The 17,074-nt window shown below is 46.3% G+C and overlaps 1 protein-coding gene across 1 annotated transcript in view; it reads right to left on the bottom strand.

Annotated features, from left to right (window-relative positions):
* The window catches only part of LOC119446456 (sodium/glucose cotransporter 5), a 56,549-nt gene that overhangs the window by 19,037 nt on the left and 20,438 nt on the right, over nt 1-17,074 (bottom strand). The window contains exons 2-8 of the mRNA XM_037710890.2: nt 9,088-9,159; nt 8,239-8,343; nt 7,151-7,210; nt 6,426-6,530; nt 5,426-5,531; nt 5,121-5,201; nt 1,071-1,294 (exon numbers count right to left, since the gene is read on the bottom strand). Of these exons, the coding sequence (XP_037566818.1) occupies nt 1,071-1,294; nt 5,121-5,201; nt 5,426-5,531; nt 6,426-6,530; nt 7,151-7,210; nt 8,239-8,343; nt 9,088-9,159 (753 nt within the window). The remainder of the gene's footprint in view (nt 1-1,070; nt 1,295-5,120; nt 5,202-5,425; nt 5,532-6,425; nt 6,531-7,150; nt 7,211-8,238; nt 8,344-9,087; nt 9,160-17,074) is intronic.

Below are 17,074 nucleotides of genomic sequence, written 5' to 3' on the forward strand. Positions count from 1 at the left end.
GCTATCGCAATTAATGCTTCGCCTTTCGGGTGAAACTGCGACAATTTTTTTTTACAGTAACAAAAATTTAGGCACACATATTTTGTGAGCGGTTTATCATAACTTCATGTACCGCGTGAAATAATCCTATTATGTTCTACTTGAAACTTATCTGTATCACTTTTTCGATTCTTGCTTTGTGTCCGTGCTATAGCTGGTCATTACTATGGAGCCAACATGCAACAGCGCTTGCATGTAGGCTCCCTAGTCATTACCTTACTGCACTTTTTTTTTCGCTTGCTTGTATTCGGCTTAGTTCTCTTTGCGTTCGTATGCTTGTACAACTGCTGTCTGCTGCATGTATGTTACTAACATGCACCATTATTGACCGGAGGTGCCCAAGACAGTTTGGGACCTCCTAACGTATTCGAAGTTGTATATTTGTACACAAAATCATAATCAGCCTTTTTATGTTCATTGCAGCGCCAACGCCTCTCCCAGCGATCTCCAGTTACTCCTGTCTTGCGCCATCTGACAGCATCTTGTGTCTGCAAATTCACTAATTTCATACCACCACCCCAACCCCCCCCCCCCCTACCTCCCTAATTTCCTGCAGTCCCCGACTGCGTTACCATTCCCTTGGCATCCATTGTGCAACTCTAATAGAACACCGGTTAATAGACACCCTACGCAACATGTCCTGCCGTCTTATAATGTCCATATCTACTTAACGTCACCTGGAATATTAGCTACCTCTGTTTGCTCATCTAATCCGCACCCTTGTTTTTCCCGTCTATCAGTCACGCCTATCAGCTTTTTTTTTTGTCCCTCCCTCTCTCTCTCTCTCTCTCTCTCTCTCTCATCTACCGTTACGCGCTCCTTGAATTCTGAAGCTAACTTCGTTAAACTCCAACTTCCTGCCCCGTATGTTGGCAGCGACAGAGTGTAATGATAGTACATTACATTCTACCAGTGCTAACATACGAAATGCGCATAATCCTCAATCAGTAAATCTCGAACTCTAACTTCTGCGCAATGCTTTCTTTAACTGTCGTCGAATGCGATTAGAGAGCTCGTGTCCGGCCGCTCACCTGGTCCGAGCACCAGTACCAGATGCCACAGATGGTGAGACCGAACACCATTCCTGTCCACGGTAGCTCAGGGTCCGAGGCTGTGCGCAGCAAGTGGTTGTAGTTGTCGGGCACCTTGGAGCAGGACGTGTTGTCCTCGGTGAACTGCACAAAGCTTTTGTTGGCCGGCTCGGCGAACGCGAAGTCTCGCATCAGCTTCTCGTAGCCGCCCACCCTAATAAAACCTGCGCCGCGCAAACATTGAAGATCGTGTTACCATTTCTAAAAGGAATATTTCATTATAATATTCTAATTCAATAACATGGATAAGCAAATAATCTGGTCACTATTTATCACTATTTATTCTGGTCACCAATTTGATCGCTTATTTATCAGTCACCGATTGTTTAATTTATACATTATAGCCTCGAAGCAAGAATAAGAATATTACAAAGCGGAGTGGTCAGTATGAAGGAATGAAAAGAAATTTCACATAGTCGAGCATTGAAGCAACAAAAACTGGAGGATGCTTAAGCTTCGCCTTTAAGAGTTGAACGAGATAGCGTTATCGGGGCCCGTTCGCATCGCATTTTTCTTTGTGAGTGGGCTTCACTGCAACACAGAACGCGAGAAAGCCAGCTTACAAAGACCAAGCTTACACCGATCCCCTTAAAGTCGGCTTCACGTTTAAACAGAAATGCATTGCTGGGAAGACGTTTTTGCAGAGACAAAATAAGTCGTATTAAAATATGAAGGCCCCAGGGCTTTTTTCCCTTATTTTATTAATTGTTTGCTATTGTGCCGACGCGCGCGTGTCCAAAACGCATTTGGCAGGCTAAGTCCCAATTTGACCTGCCGAGGATGCGAGCGCCATCTGGATAGGATTTTCGGAAGTTACCTACCCGAGCGCGCCGCTCTTCATATGGTAGAAATTCTGGGAAAGGGGTTTGTATTTGAGTTCCCTCGTAACAGAGTTATGGTTTGTGGTACATTGAAATTACAATCCGACGCCACCATGTCTGTAAGTTGTGGCAAAGTCGTACTTTACGATTTTTCTGATGGATTGTACTGAGAGAAATAAAATTTTTGTTCACTAACGCCTTGCGCCACGCGGAGGGCCTGCGCGGTCGGGATGGTTCGGGATTGTTTTCTCCGCCACGGACGCCGGCGCTTACGCCGATGCCGGCACCACATTTTCGGCGACACGGGGCCCTTAACACTATCGCTTTAATATAAGTTGGGAAACTGATGATCAATACATTAAACACAGCATAGTAGAAGTACACAAAGTAAGGTCCAGAAGACAAGAGTATGAAATAATAGAAGAACAAGTATACACAAAGCATATATGAATATACAACAAATATATAAGTACGGATATCGAACAAATATACAGAAACAGAATCAGACAGTTGCAGCATTCTTTGACCTTTTCATGAACGACAAGTTCGCTAAAAGCCACTATTGCAATTTCTGCATAGGGAAGACGTGAATGATTTTTGTTTAAATGGGCATTCATGCCGCCGGACAAGCTGCACAAGAAAACAAAACAAAATAAAACAAAACAAAAAACATTTGCTCCAAGTGTAGGAAGTTGGTTCCACTCTTCGGCAGAGCGTGGGAGAAATGAATAGCAGGAAGTAGTTGTACGGCCCCTGTACCCAGCATTCACGAAAAAACCCTATCACAGACCGGTTCGCCTCTTCTCGAATTTCTTCAACAGTGCTTTGATTCACTTTCGATCCTGTATATTCTGAAATCCGTCACCAATTTCACGACCGCAACGGCGGCCCGTCGAAATTGAGAGCCTTTTTTCTATCTCAGCTGTGTCACATCTATAGCTCCAATGCGAGATCTAAGCGAGCGCAGCGCGACTCGCATGCCTCTGAGATTCCCGGCGCCACGTGTAGTTTCATAAAGTTAATACGGAGCAACCCATGCTGGAGTTGCTATCATCATCACCCTATATTTATGTCAACTGCAGGACGAAGGCCTCTCCTTGCAATCTCCAATTACCCCTGTCTTGCGCTAGCTTATTCCAACTTGCGCCTGCAAATTTCCTAACTCCATCACCCCACTTAGTTTTCTGCCGTCCACGACTGCGCTTCCCTTCTCTTAGTACCCATTCTGTAACTCTAATAATGGTCCACCGGTTATCCATCCTACGCATTACATGGCCTGCCCAGATCCGTTTTTTCCTCTTAATGTCAACTAGAATACCGGCTATCCCCGTTTGCTCTCTGATCCACACCGCTCTCTTCCTGTTCCTTAACCTTAGGCCTAACATTTTTCGTTCCATCGCTCTATGTGCGGTCCTCAACTTGTTCTGGAGCTTCTTTGTTAACCTCCAAGTTTCTGCCCCATATCTTAGCACCGGTAGAATGCAATGATTGTACACTTTTCTTTTCAATGACAGTAGTAAGGTCCCAGTCAAGATTTGGGAATGTTTGCCGTATGCACTCCAACCCGTGTTAGGGGCGAAGCACCTTAGGGTCGAGGCTTGTCCGTCCATCCACGTTATACGTGCTCTTACGTGGGCCGATCCCGGAGGTGGTGTAAAGCCACACCAAAAAAGTGCCTCCTATATATATATGGGATCTAGTCCCATCGAAGGACCATTGACTCTACATTTTATGGACCACAATGCATTGATAATGAAGGGAAAACGGAATCCAGAACTCAACACGACATACGAGTTATGACAAATAAAACATTGTATATATTGTACACACGCGTTATCACTCATTTCCATGCGCGAGTGGGCAATGTCACGGGTGATTTACGGTAAGAACGATCCCCAGTGCTTCGCCCACTCGTCATGATTCGCTTCGTGGAGATGCGTGGATTTTTTTATTGTTCTGTAAATTTCCTTCTCATGATCAGGGTCCCCTGTCAGTTGCTATAACGTTATTACAATTACTAATGGGGAAACCTGGCGCTGCGATCGCTCTTCTACATTGCGAATGATGGTGATGAACGAAGAGGTTTGGCTAGCTTAAGTTTGGCTAGGTTAGGTTACAACCCCAGTGTGTTCCAAAGAGGCTTGGTGGTTCCACATCGGAGATCCCGGAGGAGAAGTCGCCTTAAAAATTTTTGCGACACAGCTGCGCTCGTGTCTTTCTTATGCAAGAAATTTCATTCAAATCGATTCAGCGGGTTGTCTAATGCGACCACTTCTAACATTCCACGTGCTTTCGAACGTGAGTCCGAATGTTTTGATTAGTTGCATTGCACTCCTGCAACTAATCAACAGAGCCAAAAAAGCGGCACGAAATAATGTCTTTTTGACGTCGCGGATGAGCAACAGGTTTCAATTATTAACATATTTCATCGCTTTCGCGTTTCGTACTGTGGCATGTAGTACTCGCATTCATCTGCGTCAAGCTCTCCAACATATTGCTGTATGTCCCAACGTTTCAGCAAACTGTGATGATGCATTCCACTCTCGCCACTAATCAAACGCCCTTGTCAAGCTGCCGGTGACCGATTCTCAGACGGACTAACGTTATTTGTAGTTTTAGTTATTGTGCTTTAAGCGAGGAGAAACGGGACGCAGAGAACGCAGAATTTACAAACTGAGCAATAATTGCCGTTCTACTTACACTTGTTTTTCAACTTTCGTCTCCGAGTAACTGCGCATGTGTTGGCGCTTTTCTTTCGCCATATTTTGTTTTTGTTTTTTATGTTTTTGCCTTCTAGAAACTGTGTTCCTGCTTACGTGCCCGCATATCGCGACCGCAGCATTTTTGGGGGTTCGTAACTCACTGCTTCAATATTTACGCAGCGTCTGCGAGAATAATGCTCTTCCCTTACGTTTCTTCTTGTTTCCTCTTTCTTTTTTTTTTTGCATAGTTCTTCTTTCGAGAACATAAATTGCCGACGCGCTGGTTTCACAATGTTTGCTCGCCCGTGTGTTAGCACTGTTCGCCTGCTCAATCAAGCGCGACGCAATTTCGCCATGTGACCTCGTCTCGAAGCTGAAATGGAAGCTGAAAAGAAGGAAAAAAAAGGGGCGAGAGCAGAGCAGAGAAGCGGCAAGAAAAAGAAATGCGTTTTGGAAGTAGTACTTACTCAGCACCATGAGAGCAAAGGCACCGACGACCATGAGGATCGTCTGGACAAAGTCTGTCCAAATCACAGCGCTAAGGCCACCTGGGAAATGTTTTCAAAAAAAAAGTGCAGAAAAAAAGAAGTGCGGTCAGCGTCTCTGTAGTTTTCTTCTTTTTTTAAGGCTCGAGTCTCAAGGTAGCAAAGCTGAACGTACGACACGCGTACCCCCTGTATACCATTCAAGCGCCACTCCCCTAACAAAAGAGCCGATGAACAGCGTGAAATAAAGGCGCAAGGACAAAGAATGACGCAATCGTGGCGCTTACCGGCGACGGTGAATATGCAGGCGATGACCAAGAGTACACAGACCGACATGTAGAGGTTCCAGTCCAGAGCTTGCTTGATGAAGATGGCCCCGGCGAAGAGATCCGCCTGAAAAAGAAAAAAAAATGAGCTTCCACTGCCTGTAGAGCGGTTCCGTTATTTCGCAAAGTCATCTTCGCCACATTTAATGTTAGTTTAAGAAAAGAAGAAAGAAGGGGTATGCCTAGCGAAATTATTTATAGTAGAGCGACTTTCTTAGGTGCAGGTTCACTCGACTGACTTCGCCGACAGACTAACGTTACAGAGTGACCGACCAGACTGATGTTACAGAGTGACCGACCAGACTGACGTTACAGAGTGACCGACCAGACTGACGTTACAGAGTGACCGACCAGACTGACGTTACAGAGTGACCAACCAGATTAACGTTATAGACTGACCGACCAGACTGACGTTATAGACTGACCGACCAGACTGACGTTACAGAGTGACCGACCAGACTGACGTTACAGAGTGACCGACCAGACTGACGTTACAGAGTGACCAACCAGATTAACGTTATAGACTGACCGACCAGACTGTCGTTACAGAGTGACCGACCAAACCAACCATCAATCAGTGTTACACGTATCTCCAGACGAAAATTAAAGTACCTAACGCTGCGAAGTGTGTCGTTTTCCCTTAGCCGACTCTTTCTTTCACGTATGCCTTCATGAACACTAAAGCTCCGAATCGTACCGTTAAGTTACGGCATGTGCCGCATTGCTTTATTCACCGACCCACAGCGCATTGCAAAGATCACCTCGGACACTTCCTGCACCAAAATCTTCTATAGCTATAGGTACAGCGGCCTCAATATGACTGCACCGCACACGCGAAAACACCGGAAAGTACTTTGTTGCTCTCCGACTTTCCTAAACACAATGTGCCTGCCAGTACATGGCTGTCCCTTACCTTTTCATCAGTTACCGGACACAGTACAAACGAAAAACGACCACTTACCGAGATCTTCGTGAAGATGGACAAGAGAAGGGCAAGCACGGACAGGTATACTCGTATCCGCTGGCCACCGAACCTCTTTCGCAGGTACTCCGGCATCGTGTACACCTGCAGAACAAGCCAAACGCGGTTAAGCAAGGTTCCAACCGGCGTAAACGTTACAGCAAACCTTTGTTATTTAAATTTTCACTGCATTTTCGTACGTTTCTCTGAATACAAATGCGCAACTACGTTGTGCGACCGTCGTGGCATCCTCAATACTTTCGGCTTCTTTAAAACAAAAGGGTGGGAATTCTGTCTTTCAAAATACATCATCTTACGTTGTTTCCGCAGAATTTAGCCCCCGAGACCAGAACTCCGATTCATAAGATTGCCTCCGAGATCACACCACACACATCCAGTCGATCTCGGAGGACATGCGCATGCTCTATCAATTCTCGCAGCTGCGCCAACGCGCATCATGAACTTTAGCGCCTTTTATTGCTTTTTTTTTATTTTCCTCGTTCCTATTTTGATTGGAGAGGTAGGTGCTGATGAAAGCTATGGTGTTCTGAAATTTTCCTGTAGTGTCTGCAGTGAACACCTGTGCCGATACGCACTGCTAAACTCCAAACAATGCGTTAGTGCCCCTTTCTTTCGCGCTGTATGACTGCGGCGCGCCAACTGTTTTCTCTTCGTCAGAGTGGTTCCCCTCCCTGAAATATGGGTGACAATAAAAAAAAACTGACCCCTGAAGCCACGTAGACAGGCACAAAGAACCATCCCAGGATCATGAGCACGAAGACAGCCTGCGAAAAAAAATATAGATTATATAAAAATGTAAACCGAACACATCAGCAAAGTGACAGACCATAACTCCATTTGTCAGCATGAGATCGTTTTCAAAAGCCAATTATTTAGCTCAGAATGGGAAAAAAGATCAGCAGTATAAAACATATTTTTTCGGAGTAACACCATTAATGAAGACAAATTTCGTAAGCGCGCTTTCGTTGGCACTCGGCTTCAAAGGGATTTGTTATCTGAAAGAAGAAGAAAAGAGTAAACGTGGTTTCTTGTATTGAAAGTACGCCAGCAGTAAAAAATATGTATCTGCAACGAAGGTTGCCTGATGGCATTTTCGTGCATCGCGTAGATTGCACCTCGGTTAGGCCAGTAAAAGCCAGTTGAAGTTGGCGCTCTGTCCTGCTTCTTGCTATTTCTTGTTTCTAATTGCGCTTAATTGTGTCTCATCCTTGTTTCGTGTACCCTGCACATCAAGCCAAGCCCCCAGACACACACGGACGCACAAACGTACATCAAGGCAGATACGTCAACAAATGATTGGAAGCTGCAGGACAGCCATCTTGCTTCATCATAACTGAACCGTTTCTGCGCCTAGCCTGGTAACACCGCACGGTTTCCCTGTCATTGCTATAGCAACAATGTGAAATTCATGCGGGATTCGCATTGCTTCCGCTAGATAACGTGGGAATTAAACGTACAATAATTGGGCCGAATAAGGAAATGCTTCAGGAGACACACTCTTTCAAACAAAGCAGGCACGAGTCTGAACCACGCAGCACGCACCCGCGTGCAAATCGCGAGACGCGAGTTTCAGAAGTTAGCTTGGACTTAAGAGAAAGCGATTCAATCGATTCTCTCGCATCATTGAGTGCAAATTAAGTCTCGCTCAGTTGCTTATTTTGCTCTATAGCATTTGCACAAACGATATAGATACGAAGGATTACATGCCTAACGGTTCGAAAGAAAGTGGTAAGCGACGCTATACCACAGTTTATCATAATGGCGGACGTTTACAACAGACCCATGTACGTACGTTCAGCTCAAACCCCGCGATTCCAATGCCCGTTGCGGCGCCAGATCCGGCCAGACCAACAAAGTGGCCGCTCCCGATGTTGCTGGCGAAAAGCGAAGCACCAACCTGTCGTGACAAAGAAAAGAAAGAAGAAAGGTTATCAAAGCGCAAGAACGTGGGAACCTCGTGTCTCTATTTAAAAGGCCAGCGAAAGTGTCTCAGTATGCGTTGCATGCTAGAAGCTGACGGAGGATGTTTTTGCCGTATACGGTAGGCAAGTACACAATGAAACACGATCGTCAAGCCCGTGGTCATTAGCACACTGTGCGCTGTGGCGCATTTTGAGTCAAAGCTGGGCTCATTTTTGGCTGCAAGCCCCCGTTTAATACGCGCGTTTCCTGAGGACCTTTCAGCTCAGGCGTCATGGCGAAGAAATAGGAATTAAAAAAAAAGAAGAAAAAAAAAACAAGCACGACGTGCCAGCTTGCGTCGCTGATGTTCAGTCTCTTTTCGTGCCTGTTTGCCCAGTTCGCGATTTTAATCCGGTGACACACTACCAACAGGTGCAGATGAATAAGCTTTTCAACCTCATGTTTTACAGTTTCCAATAAAGGGGGGAAAACGTAAACCGGCAGAGTTGTGTTAACGTAACTTTAATTTATCTGATCTGACCAAAAGGTTTTCTTCTTTTCTTTTTTTTTTTTATGCGGCAAGGCCAGCTTGGTACGAGCAAAACCAGGTCCGCACCTTCCCAATAACAACTTGAAGCGGAGGCGATCATGTTTTTGTGCAGTGAACCACTTCGTGGATCACATCCACTGTATTATGCGTCTGTCGGTTAGCCTGAGTACCCCAAACTGATGTACTTACCGGTATCCAGTGCATGCTCCTGCTGGCCAAGAAGTAGCCGCTCATGGAACCCCGGCTGCTTCTCCACGAGGACTGCGGAAGAAAGGAGAGTGAATATTAAAATCTGAGCTTGCATTTCAAGGAGAAAGATACACCGCGCACGTCCTGGCTCAAAGTATTTCATTCTGCTGTAGCAGCAAGAGTGGTATTTTGTTTTCAGCGCGATGAGGACACGCAGCTGCGTGAGGACATTCGTGGCGACAAGCGACAAAACGAAGAACATTCACAACGCTCACACATGGGTTTCACCATGCCTTTATAAACACTCGCCGTCTAGTATCGCCGGTGGGCTTAATCGAAGCAACTTTCAGCTTATTGCTCAGTATAGCCGCACTTAGAGCTTCATCGGTGCACTAATTACTTTTATGCTACAGGGGTTACGGGACGCTTCTGAAAGTGCAGTTCGTTCAGTTGCGATCGACGAAGTGGGGAAATAACAAACCGCGGCATCCATCGAATTGCCTACAAAGTGTTTATCAATTGCTGTAACCATATACCATATATCAGTACGCTGCCTACCACCATATAGTTTCAGCCGTTCAGTACAGTAACAGCTGCCGAACAACCTTGGTTGCAGCGGTGTGTAGTGGTAGAATCTATACGGTGCATGCTGCGAGAAGGAACAATGTACTACGAAAGCGTTGTTGTGCAACGTGACAGGGCGTTGCAAGCGTAACCCGTGCCTGATTAGAATGCGATATGCCTAGACTTGAGTAAGCCTACGCTGAAGTTTATCCAGCGAGAAAGGCGCCAACAACGCTTTCGGGGACAGGAATTTTAATGGATATATGCTCCGTCTACAGTCCAGCCAGCCCGTGAAAAAAAAAAAATACACGACACGCCCCAGCTATTTTCCTTCTTATCCTTTCAGTCTAGTGGTTGGCTGTGTTGCAAGCCGAAGTAGCCGCGCAGTCGTCCAAGGTCGAGAGCAAAACAGTGTCAGAGAGACGCGTCTCACGCGAGAACCAGACGATTAGCCTGTTAGCGGCTTGTCACTCTGCGGTATAAGAAGCCTTTTTTGCTTGTATGGTCAAGCGCCAGCTGTTCTTGGTGGTATATCACGCGTCGAGCTAAGAATTAATGAGTCTGCGAGACAGGCCTCTGTCACAACGTCACCGCAACGATATAGCTTGGCAGCAAGGCCGTGCTGCACCTTACCTATTACCGAGAAGAAGATCCCAGCCACGACAACCACTTAATAGTAATCACCTGTCTTTTTGGTGCCTTCGCACGTCAGCTCCCTGGTTCCTTGTCAGTTCCGCGAACGTATAAGGCATGTGTATTTACACAATGCCTGATTGCGCATCACCTAACGTATCACGTGAACGTTGCTAAGATTGATTGGCCCAAGTCTAATGGCGCAACCCACTACGAGGAATACGCGTAGGACCGGAGAGTGGGAGGGGGCAAAAACGTTAAAAAATATATTTAAGGAAAAAATAAATAAAGTAACCTGAAGTTGCAAACATCAGCATTGTGCATACATACACACACCAGGAGACTGGCCAAGTAGATTATCTTGCAGGGGCTCAAATATGACATGCACCCACTATTTAGGAATGGCGAATAAATAATCGGTTGATGCTTTTCTTGTTGTTGTTCCTCAGTGAAATGGCACGACCCAATCCAGGGGATCGGCTATGAATCGGGCGATGAAAAGACTGGTGTTATCAATTTTTTTTTCAGCAAGATAAGGTGAAATGAGATAAGTACGTTGTAAATGTGAATTAAGATCTCTACTGTTACATATATATGAACGATTAAATATCTAAATATTACAGTGCAACTTATGCCAGCGCAAGAGGTAGAAAGAACACTTTTAGCATGCTAGTATTTTTGTATCGTGCAGAAACTTGCAGACGGCTCCACAAGCGTCCCTGTGGCTATAACCCAGTACGGTAGTCCCAAAGGAAGTAATTATCGGAAGAGTCAAATTCAAGCTAAGGTTTTGGAAGAGTTCTTGCAAATACATTTTCTTTTGAATAATAAAACGGCGGTATGTTAAAAAGAAGTGTTGGAGAGATTCAATCTCGTTGTTATTCCTTCAAAACATGGCATGTACTTACAATGGGGGATGGACCACGAATGGGGTCGTTATACGATACATTCAGTACAAGCTTTAAAAAAATGTTGAGCGAATGAACTTTTTTTTTCGTCATTTCTTTCCTTTCTTTCTTTCTTTGTCCTTATTCAACATGTCACGAACACAATTATTTTGGCGTGGTCTTGCTGGCCTGTAACCTGGGGTTTACAGAAACATTTCGTAAGGCTGGGGGAAACACGCAGTGGAACATAGACAAAGGGCAAACTAAGGGACAGACACGGACTCTCTTTCTCTTTGTTTGTCCTTGTAGTGTTGTAATGTTTCCTTCATGGTAATGAACTAACTAGTCCAGCAAACGAGTCTTATTAAGTTACGAGTATACGTTGCCACACTGCCACCACGGTAAATGTTTCTTGCCCAACTGTCGTTATTTTTATTTATCTTAGTGCGACACACTATGCATGACACACCACATTGTTCACATCCAGTGAGTGTCCCTTTTGTGTCATGGCCACCCTCGCGCGCGGCCTAACTTTCCTGCAGACTGCAGGATAACAACGGCAGGCGCAGCCAGCAGACATTGCACCGTAGTAATTATAACCCGATAATTGACGGTGATGTATATGGGCAGTTCGCATATTCGCGCAGAAAAAAAAAACTTCCCCGTTCGCGCGATTCGGGAAAGAATATATGTTTACGTTCGGTCGTAGAAAGTGGGCGCTCGGCGGGGCAGGAGCTAAAGGATGGCGTCATGTGGGGGTTGCCAAATTCACAGAGATGCGGGTAATAAACGATTCTATTCGGAGCCATCGGCAAGCTGCGAGTAATGAGCGCTAGGCTTGCGGATATCCTTGAAAGAAAAGGATATAATCACGGCATTCAGCAAGTATTAAGGTATACGTTGCCGAAGATTGGAGGCTCAAAATGAAAGGTAAGGGCCACGCAAGGAGCTATACATGGACAGGAAAATGATACGCGCAATTGTGAGACATAGAAAGACAGTACGTTTCGATGGTGTTTACAGCTCACACGTATCTAAGGAAATAAGGGACAGGCACCTATAAAAATGGAAAGTGCACCGAGTCAAAGAAACGCTATTAGTAGTATGGAATACGGATCGAGCGCGAATAGGTGGTGTCCTAGTTATACGATTATGAAAAAGAAGGGGAGTTGATAGCGGTTCATGTTACGTGTGCCACAGAGAAGCGGCGCCCCGTCAGAGTAATACAATGAACGCGAAATGAGAAATGCTGTAGACGGAGGGAGGGCAGGAGAGGGGGTGGGAGAGGTTTGAAGGACTATGGGGTGACAAGGGCAGGAAATTTCCGGGTATAAGGACAGCTTAGTTCACCAGGGGGCAGAGGTAACTTGATATATTGGTGAAGGGCGCAAAATACGCACGATGGACCAAACGAACGAAGATGCAGATCCTATAGTCTGTTATGTGTTTCTTCGCGCCATTAGCCAATATGTTTCAACACCGACATGGCCAGTTCCTACTAGTCCTACTAACTAGTACTAACCTCCAATAGAGGTCTTTATCCTACACTAATGATGATGATCATACGAATAATTTCAGTTTTGACAGGGTATGAAGCGTTGAAATTCGATCGTCCACCAATTTCGATATTTTCGCACTGACCATTGAAATTGACTTGAACACAAATTGATTCGCGATATGCCTAACGTGCAAACCAAATAACAAATGCAATAACAAAGCTGTTTGAGCGAAGCAACGGTTCGTGATTGGCTGGCGCCTTGCCTCTCGATCCATCAAATTGATTGGCCAGCGCATCAACGCCCACAGCGTAATTTAATCACGGACCAGCCGAAGTCACCAAGCTGTACGCGTGCCAAACAAGTTTGCGTAATTGGGCGACGCATTACTGTCTGTCACCCGTTTGCGACTTGCCAGCTCCTGGGTCGCAGGTCAATCGTAAGGTATTCTTGCGCGCAGGCAGTATTGCGCATTATTCTCCTAATAAGCTCTGGCTCCCTCAATGCTGAACGCTTTTAACAGCACACGGAGCAAGAGCACGCGAGACTTATCTTCGAGGAAAGTCGTAAACACGTAGGTATAACGCATGCTTTGCTTTTTTTCCTCAATTTTGTGTTTGTTTCCTAGTCGTTGTACACCGGCGCTCAAAAGCCGTTTCTTTCCTTAGCACGCTCTCTGTTCTTCTTAATTGTCCTTTGAGCGTAAAACAATGTCCTTCACCTCTCGACCGCGTGTGACCAAACCAATGCATCGTCCAAGGCCGAAGAAGCGGACTTGCTGTCACTCTTGTCAGTGATTTCGCCGACGTTTCGTGACGGAGGTCGAGACGCAAACAGTATATGTACCACGAATATCTCGCAGGAGCAGGAGGCCCGCCCGTTGCTATGTCGAACAGTAAGAGGGCATGAAATGACCGTACGAATTGCATCGGTTCGTCGCTACCTTCGTTTCAATGGAAGTCTCACCGTGCCCAATAACATAAAACATACCTCCTTTATACGTCCAAGCCCTACGTTTAAAGAAAGGGAGTCTCTCCTCGTTGCAAATGCAGGACGACAAACGCTTCTCGTTACGCAGAATGACTCGGGAAAGCACGTCGTCTGTGTTTAAACACAGTCACATCGTATGAAGTCGTGTGCTTTATTTTTTTTTTCTTTGTGTCACACACGCCGATCAAATTACTCCCCTCTTTCTCTTGAGGAAATTTTATGTATCAATAAATAAACACACAATGAATGAGAAATTACATAGTAAATGATAGCAAGTGCGACGGCGATACAAGATAGAGCGACCTGCAGTGCATTCATATGCCAGCGCGACAGTCCGCGTCCACGTTAAGTTTAGAACCGAAGACAGCTACAGGTCACCAATAGACGCAAACCCGAGGAGTATAGGACAAGCGAAGTGGCTGAGTGAGTCGATTCATCCGACTGTTTCGATGTGCCCTCGGAATCAATTAGAGCCAAGTGGGTAAATAATACGCGTGCTCTTCACAGCATGCGAGGAAAGACATGAGAAAAACATCGCCACTCGCACCATTCATTCGCCGGTCGGTTTCCTGACCATTGCGCAACGCGGACGCAAGCTGACCTGTGTAACTATATAGACGGCGACCGGCGACCGCAATAGCGAAAGCTATATGGGCAATAATCGTGGCCTCCGATTCCATAATATTACCGTTCACCTGTCGCCTTGTCGCGGCGTAGATGTATAAATAGAAAAGTAGCGCGTCGTCACCGCGTGCCTTTGGAAAGGATTGCGCTTGGCGTGTTTTCCCCGCGCAAATCGCTCCAGAGACATTTATTTTTTACCTCGACGCCCACATCATTCTGCTGTCAGCGGTATTGCGAACTTGCCCTTCCGCGTGGCTGCGCGAATTCTTCCCGAAAGCTTCTTACAGCTCGTAGAGCAACTCACACTTCGGGAGCTCGGCTCCAGAGAAAGAAAAAAAAAGAGAGAGAGAAAGAAAGAAACGCGTGAGAGACGGGTTTTTCTTGCCTGCGAACGACTGTGTATTAGTAGTGAAAGAGGAAGGAAGCCCGACATAGTGAGAGAGAAGAAAAAGAAAGAGCGGCGGTTTGGGTTGGGGAGGAACGAGGTCGTGATACGAGCGATGTGATCTGCGTGTTATACATTCCAGCTTTCCCGTGCAACAGCCGGCATCGTCGGCCTCCCGCTGCCTAAATTGTGTCGCGTACCGACGTGCGAGTTTCCTGCGCCCATTCATTGTATAACGCTCTCGCGCTTTCGTTGCGTGCCGTTTATATATATGCTTTTATAGACGTTCCGCGCTGGCTCGGTAGCTATGACATTCTACTGCTGAGTACGAGGTCGTGGGTTCAATTCCCAGCCCGTCCCCCCGTCGGGTGAAGTGCGACAATGCTCTTTTACATAGGTGTAGTACGGCGTTCAGTTATCGAAACGCGACGCTCGGTGTGCGTGGCTGCCGGCATCCGTTGCGCCGGCGGTGGGCACTGGTGACACCGAGATGGAGCATTTCTGTATATCATATGACAGCGAGAGCCTTTGTGATGCACTGCGACTGCGTTCGGCATCTCGGCGATTACGCAGCGCTCACCAATGACGCCAAAAGCGCCGGCAGCCATGCGGTCCGAGTGTCGCGTTTCAATTGCTGATTACAGTACAGTCAATCACAAAAGTTTACGGACCACGGTATCTAAGAAAACGCTGAATATCCGAGCAGCCTTTCAAAGTACCCAATAAAAGCGTACCTCACAATGTTGTTCGCGTGTACCAGTAGAGGCTGGAAATGGGAACACGAGGCTGCGTTTTGAGACTGCAGAGATATATTCAGCTTTTATTGCGATATCATTTATATGGACACTCCAAGCGGATTTCTGCCGTCGGTGTCGTCGTCGCAGTGAGGTTTCGTATGAAGTCCAACGGTGATGAAATCGTCGCGGCGCGCCGTATGCTGTATGTGCGAGTGAAATCACGCGAAGGAAGCGCGCTTTCACGGGGAGTGAACGCACGGCGGAGAGCAAACGCGACTTCTTCCGTCGCGCGAAAGGCCGTGGGGGGACGGGAGGGAGGGAGGCGAGGCGACGTTTAGCTGTGGCACCAAATGCCTATTTATATTAAAACGTTGCGAGGCGAGAAAGTGGTAAAGACTTCCGACGCTGCTCGACGAGTGTCCCGTTCTGATCTCGTCGAAAACTTTAGAGCCGCCGCCAGAGTCACCGGCAACAGTCACCAACGCCGCGCGCGTTCGGTGCGAACGCGGGCACAACGCCGACGGCGTCGACAACAGTTCTGCGCGTTGCTGGTGCTGCTGCATGTCCAAGTTTATACAGCTGATAAAACTACTATCTTTACTCTGTATAGCTATCTACTAATTTGCTATCGCAATTGATGCTTCGCCTGTCGGGTGAAACTGCGGCATTTTTTCTCAGGTTCCTTGGTTCGTAAAGTTTTGTGGTCGACTGTACGTTTAGGTGCCCGTTGAAGAACTGCAGGTGGTCGAAATAATTGCGGAACCTATTACTACGGCATCCCTCACAATGAGATAAACCACAGTGAGTGTTCGGGTACGGTAAACCCAATATTTTAATTTTAATGTTCAATAGCGTAAGGATGACATTGATTATGATGGTAGTGGTCAAAATGTTTGTTAGAATAGGGGCATTACTATTCTGTTTCTGCGTGTTAAGCGTCACTTTCCATTTGAGTAACTTTTTTTTCTTTTACCTTTCAGTTACAATTCATATCCCTGCACGCCTTCTGCCCAGTTATACCTTCCTGCATCGCAGGTACCTGTATTCGCGTTATATTTTTTTTTTCTACCGGTAAACATGAGCTTCGCGCTAGCGGAAACACGTGTTTACATGCCATGTCCCGCTAGTCAATGTTATCTTTACCATCTGAGGTAACCTCGGAGGAAAGCAGATGCACTTCCTGCAGAGAACTCGGTGTCTGATCCGCGTAATTTCCTCTGCCTTGGTTTTCATGTCTGTCTGTCTGCGATCTTGGAAGTAATAACGTGGCAGCTCCAAGCTACCAAACACCGTTGTCGCCGAGGGCAGGATGTTTCGAAGCTGCTTTCGTTTCGAGCTTGGTTCGTTTGTTTACTTTCTTGGCCCGTCCAACTTTTGGAAAACAAGCTAGCTTCAAACTGCTAAATTATTCACAAAGGGAATAGGAGTTGCCGCGATATACATAGCCTTCAAGAAGCGCTCTCCGTTTGAAGCGGATGAAATGGAATTTTTGAAGAATCTTTTTTTTTTCAACGTTTTAGACATCTGCACTCGGTTGAATAAGCGTGCCTCCCGCGCATGTCGCAATTAAATGTCCGATGTGCATTTGACGTCCCGCTAATGGAACGGTTGGCCTGCATGATTATCTATTGTTTTTAAAACTGGAGCAGCGTTCGCGCTTTTTAGTACGTC

Source organism: Dermacentor silvarum, chromosome 3 (assembly GCF_013339745.2).
Source record: "Dermacentor silvarum isolate Dsil-2018 chromosome 3, BIME_Dsil_1.4, whole genome shotgun sequence".
NCBI classification, from domain to species: Eukaryota; Metazoa; Arthropoda; class Arachnida; order Ixodida; family Ixodidae; genus Dermacentor; species Dermacentor silvarum.